Source organism: Palaemon carinicauda, unplaced genomic scaffold (genome assembly GCF_036898095.1).
Source record: "Palaemon carinicauda isolate YSFRI2023 unplaced genomic scaffold, ASM3689809v2 scaffold474, whole genome shotgun sequence".
Lineage (NCBI taxonomy): Eukaryota > Metazoa > Arthropoda > Malacostraca > Decapoda > Palaemonidae > Palaemon > Palaemon carinicauda.
The window spans coordinates 125001-131032 of NW_027171733.1; the positions used below are offsets into that span (position 1 = coordinate 125001).

General features: G+C 39.4%; 1 protein-coding gene across 2 annotated transcripts in view; it reads left to right on the forward strand.

The window, feature by feature from the left end:
• The window catches only part of LOC137636977 (uncharacterized), a 13325-nt gene extending 11212 nt beyond the window's left edge, over positions 1-2113 (forward strand). For both annotated transcript variants that reach the window (XM_068369304.1, XM_068369305.1), the window contains 2 exons: positions 1075-1251; positions 1727-2113. In XM_068369304.1, coding sequence (XP_068225405.1) covers positions 1075-1125 — 51 coding nt within the window. In that variant the 3' untranslated portion in view covers positions 1126-1251; positions 1727-2113. The remainder of the gene's footprint in view (positions 1-1074; positions 1252-1726) is intronic.
• The last annotated feature ends 3919 nt before the right edge of the window (positions 2114-6032 follow it).

Genomic DNA, 6032 nt, shown 5'->3' on the forward strand with positions numbered 1-6032 from the left:
TGTCCTCAACACCAGCCATTTCTCTCACTCTCTCGTTCGTAATTCTGTCCTCCCATCTTACACCACAGATTCTTCTCAGACATTTCATTTCAAAGGCTAATAACTTTTTCTCTTCTCTCTTATTCAGTATCCAGCATTCAGCACCGTATATCACTGTGGGGATTACTATTGCTCTTAATAGCCTAATTTTCAACCTAATGGATATATTTCTATCTTTCCAGATTCTTCTTAGCCTTCCAAATGCTTTCTGGCCACTTGAGATTCGGTCTTGAATTGCTCTTTCCATCTTTCCATCTGCTGTGAAAAACACTCCCAAATATTTAAACTCATTGACTTGTTCCACTTCTCCCTCTGATAGCTGTATTTCTAAGGCCTCTCTCTGGCGTCCAATTTTCATACTTTTGGTTTTCTCTCTATTTATCACTAATTCATACCTACTGCACTGCTCCTCCACCATTCTCAATACTCTCTGTAGTTCCTCCTTAGTTTCTGCTAAAAGTACACACATATATATGTGTATATATATATATATATATATATAGAGAGAGAGAGAGAGAGAGAGAGAGAGAGAGAGAGAGAGAAATTTTCTACACTCAATTTTTACCTTACATGGCATCTACAAGGTTTATAATGGCCCCAAAGTTTGAAATTAAACGCTTCAACACCTCTCATGTCGGTGCTCACCTGTTCCCAAATGGTTGTCGGTGCTTACCTTACTCATCGTTTGTTAATAACAGACTGACAAGATTAATGCAACTAACTTTTATTCAACATATAACATATAATATATAACGAGTTTCTATACAAGCAGTTTCATACAAACAAATACATGCAAAGTCAAGCTTTAAAAGATTCTGTTAACAGTACGGGGAAGAAAAAAAGAAAAAAACAAAGAAAAAAAAGAAAAAAAAAATTTGTTACTGCGTAGGTGAGTGAGTGAAAAAGTGAGGTTATTAATAATAATAATACATTATATTATTGTTTCTTAAGTCTAACTCCCTCTTTTCTTCATTTCGCTCCTCCTCCTTTTTCTTCTTCTTATTCTTCATCTTCTTCTTCTTCTTCTTCTTCCAGAGTTCCAGTGCAGAAGCCCAGCAAAAAGAGTACCCGGAGTTGGCTGCATAATGATAATCAAGCAATATTTACCTTTCAATGACGGGAAGGACGTCTGCGAAGAGGAAGGAGGGAGACTTGTACAACATATGAGTCTGGAACAACTACAGGATATAGGTCGCTCCTTTGGATATTCTGGTAAGTTAAGTATTTTATATAGAATTGATAAGAGAGAGAGAGAGAGAGAGAGAGAGAGAGAGAGAGAGAGAGAGAGAGAGAATGTGGTTTATAAAGAGATTTACAGATTTCGGCAAAGTTGAAGGACATGGCAGTAACAATTGTGTTCCGTCTTCATTGGAGCCACCCATCATCATTACAGAAACCACTAAGGTTAAATATGAAGTCACTTTTACTTATGCACACACACACACGCACAAACACACAAACATATATATATATATATATATATATGTGTGTGTGTGTGTGTGTTTGTGTGTGTGTGTATTTTTGTGTGTTTGCGTGTGTGTTTAAATGATCATCAAAGTCACGGAGAATTTGTAGATTGGTAAAAATAAATATATGTATTAATTTTCCTTATATCGTTCATATTTATATTTGTTCCTTTCTTTTTCTCTCTCATCTTATGTTTCTTTTCAATTATCTCCTTTCAAAGGTCCATGGGTTGGTGTCTACGACGGGAAGTGGACGAGTGACGGATCTCTCGTCCCAGAAGACCTTTGGATGGAAGGATACCGATCAAACCCTTCGAGGCCTTGTGGATACATTAAATGGGAGTCTTCTTCTTCTTCTTACAAATTGCATCAAGGGGATTGTTCAGTTAAGGATAAGGGTTATTGCCAGTTCCCGATGCCCTGAGAAGGACGACGTTCCTTCAACCTCCACCTGATGATCATCTTTGATTTCAAGATTCCTTTATGTTTGTTTTAGTGTATAAATTTACATACATCCATCCACGGATGTATGGATGTATGAATATAACCTTCCATCACTATAATGTATCAATATATCCGCTTAACAATATATCCTAGCAAAGCATTAACGATTTTTTTATTCTTTTTGAATCCTTAAGAAATATATTGATAATTCTGAATCAGAAATGAGGAGAATTTCAGACACAAACAAAATGTTTTAGAAATGTTAAGAAAATCAAAAGCAAGTGTTTACGGTGTTCCATGTACAGAGAAAATGTGTAATCATCTTTATGATTTTGTTGATACATCGGTCTATTGGTCTGCTGGTTGGTTGGTTGCTTTGACGTGTAAGTCACTCCGTTAGCTCTCTCTCTCTCTCTCTCTCTCTCTCTCTCTCTCTCTCTCTCTTATTGAAATATAATATTTAGTCAGTCTAAAAACACATTGTGAACTAATACCGTAAACACAGTAACTGTTTTCCTTTTGAAGTACGTAATAATAATGATAATAATAATAATAATAAAAATAATTTAAACAAAGCGTTGAAAGTATTTCCTCTTACGACCGTTAGTCTCACTGAACACTTTTCTATATCTCCTAAAACTAGATTTTCTTTCTTTCTTGAATCATTGATTAAATGAGTCACTTGTGGTATTTAATGAATATACACTACTATTCTTTTAGAAGAGAAAATTATTGCAATGTTCTTTTTTATTATATACAGTGAAATTTGAATAAGTTTTATGGGTCTATGAAATCATACTTTACTCCTTTATTTTGTATTTAGTTTGTGCCTTACGTTTTATAGCCACAAAAGGCAATAGTTAAAAGAGAGAGAGAGAGAGAGAGAGAGAGAGAGAGAGAGAGAGAGAGAGAGAAGTTCCTTTTAGCTGGACATTTTGAAGTTGTAAGTAACGGAGTACATCCAAACTTTCTCTGAGTAATTCAAAGCGTTTGCAAGATTTTATAGTTTTTATTTGCTTATCTATGATGAGTTTAAGATACAGTAAGAGAAGATCTACTTATCTGCCCCTAATCGATCCTTCATAACACTCTTGTGATTAGTGGTTCAATCTTAACAAGATATTGAGCTGCTGTTATATGTAGTACTAGACTCACCTTCAGATTTTCTCTTCATTATCTCTCTATATCTCAACAGTTATTACATAACGGTGGATCTTACCTCAAGAGTGGTCTAGACCAAGGAACATTATTAAATACCTGGTAGTTAGTCAACTCTAGTTGTTTGCAATCAGGGCCAAAAAAAGTCATAGATGTATCAACATCCTCCCAAACAATTTGTCTAACATAATTCATCCAAATAATTCTAAAAGTGATGAATTCATCTTTCATTTGACAACAGAAGTTTTACGGGTATGAAACAGAAATTGAAACGAGGCAACATATCATTGGTTGAATTAAGAAGGACAGCTTTGATTGGTGAATTGGAAATGGGTGGTTAGTTTCAATAGGAGGAACATGTGTTTGTTGTTAAGTAGGTAACAGAAAATATAAGAAAGGGAAGTCGGAAGCCCGGCCACTGTCCAGTGCTGACCAGCTGCCATTCATTTTCTGAATGATATTCAGAGGGAATTTTTTCTAATATTTTAGAAAAAAAGGTTGTGGCATCGAAAAAAAAAACAAATAGAACAAAATTCTACTAAAATAAGAAGCTTTGAGCAAAATAAACATTAAATGTTACCCGAGAGAGAGAGAGAGAGAGAGAGAGAGAGAGAGAGAGAGAGAGAAATATAACTTTATATAAGCTCAAAAGGAAAAGAAAAAAGTCAAACTGAAGGCAAAATCGTAAGTAAAAGATTAGAGTTGAAACAATTAAAAGGAAAATTATGATCTACCAATATAATCTCGAAAACTTCTAAAGGAAATGAAATATTTGGACTTATAGAATTCGAGTAAAAGTTTCAACTGCATTTTTTCTAGGTGATACAAAAATATTACTGAGTCAATAATAATAATAATAATAATAATAATAATATCCCGCTTGCACTCATAGTCTCCTTGACATGCTTTCACAGCTCCAAATTCTGATCATAAGATAGGACAATTGTGTTTGAAAAACTTGAGGAATCGAATTAATTGTCCAAACTTCTCTAGTTTTCTAAAAAGTGTAATTTTATGGAATAAAATAGCTCTTAAATCATAGAAAATTGTTACTATCTATGTATACAAGACATTGAAAACCACAAATTATATAAAAAAAAGGCTTTGTCACAGCTAAAAACTTTACATGATCCCCCATCATAGTTTGAGATCTCCTTATCATTATCAATAATATTTATGATATTATTTTACTATGATTATTTTCCAGATTGTTTTGTTTCTGTTCCTAAAAACAATCAACCTGCTTCACCATGTTTGAGAATTAGTACTGAGAGAGAGAGAGAGAGAGAGAGAGAGAGAGAGAGAGAATCTCCCACCATCACCACCCTCCCAGAGAGAGAGAGAAGAGAGAGAGAGAGAGAATCTCCCATTATCACCACCCTCCCAAACCCAGAGAGAGAGAGAGAGAGAGAGAGAGAGAATCTCCCACCATCACCACCCTCCCAGACCCAGAGAGAGAGAGAGAGAGAGAGAGAATCTCCCACCATCACCACCCTCCCAGAGAGAGAGAGAGAGAGAGAGAGAGAGAGAGAATCTCCCACTATCACCACCCTCCCAGACCCAGAGAGAGAGAGAGAGAGAGAATCTCCCACCATCACCACCCTCCCAGACCCAGAGAGAGAGAGAGAGAGAGAGAGAGAGAATCTCCCACCATCACCACCCTCCCAGACCCAGAGAGAGAGAGAGAGAGAGAGAGAGAGAGAATCTCCCACCATCACCAACCTCCCAGACCCAGAGAGAGAGAGAGAGAGAATCTCCCACCATCACCACCCTCCCAGACCCAGAGAGAAAGAGAGAGAGAGAGAGAGAGAGAGAGAGAGAGAGAGAGAGAATCTCCTACCATCACCACCCTCTCAGACCCAGAGAGAGAGAGAGAGAGAATCTCCCACCATCACCACCCTCCCAGACCCAGAGAGAGAGAGTGACAGGAGAAAGAATCTCCCACCATCACCACCCTCCCAGACCCAGAGAGAGAGAGTGACAGGAGAAAGAATCTTCCACCGTCACCACCCTCCCAGACCAAGAGAGAGAGAGAATCTCCCAACATCACCACCCTCCCAGACCCAGAGAAAGAGAGAGAATCTCCCACCATCACCACCCTCCCAGACCCAGAGAAAGAGAGAATCTCCCACCATCACAACCCTCCCAGACCCAGAGAGAGAGATAGAGAGAGAGAGATAGAGATAGAGAGAAAGAGAGAGACAGAGACAGAGAACCTCGCACCATCACCACCCTCCCAGACCCAGAGAGAGAGAGAGTGACAAGAGAAAGAATCTCCCACCATCACAACCCTCCCAGACCCAGAGAGAGAGAGAGAGAGATAGAGAGAGAGAGAGAGACAGAGAACCTCGCACCATCACCACCCTCCCAGACCTAGAGAGAGAGAATGACAGGAGAAAGAATCTCCCACCATCACCAACCTCCCAGACCCAGAGAGAGAGAGAGAATCTCCCACCATCACAACCCTCCCAGACCCGGAGAGAGAGAGAGAGAGAGAGAGATAGAGAGAGAGAGAATCTCCCACCATCACCACCTTCCCAGACCCAGAGAGGGAGAGAATCTCCCACCACCACAACCCTCCCAGACCCAGAGAGAGAGAGAGAGAGAGAGAGAGAGAGAGAATCTCCCACCATCACCACCCTCCCAGACCCAGAGAGAGAGAGAGAGAGAGTGACAGGAGTTAGGATCTCCCACCATCACCACCCTCCCAGACCAAGAGAGAGAGAGTGACAGGAGAAAGAATCTCCCACCATCACCACCCTCCCAGACCCAGAGAGAGAGAGAGAGTGACAAGAGAAAGAATCTCCCACCATCACCATCCTCCCAGACCCAGAGAGAGAGAGAGAGTGACAGGAGAAAGAATCTCCCACCATCACCACCCTCCCAGACCCAGAGAAAGAGAGAATCTCCACCATCACCACCCTC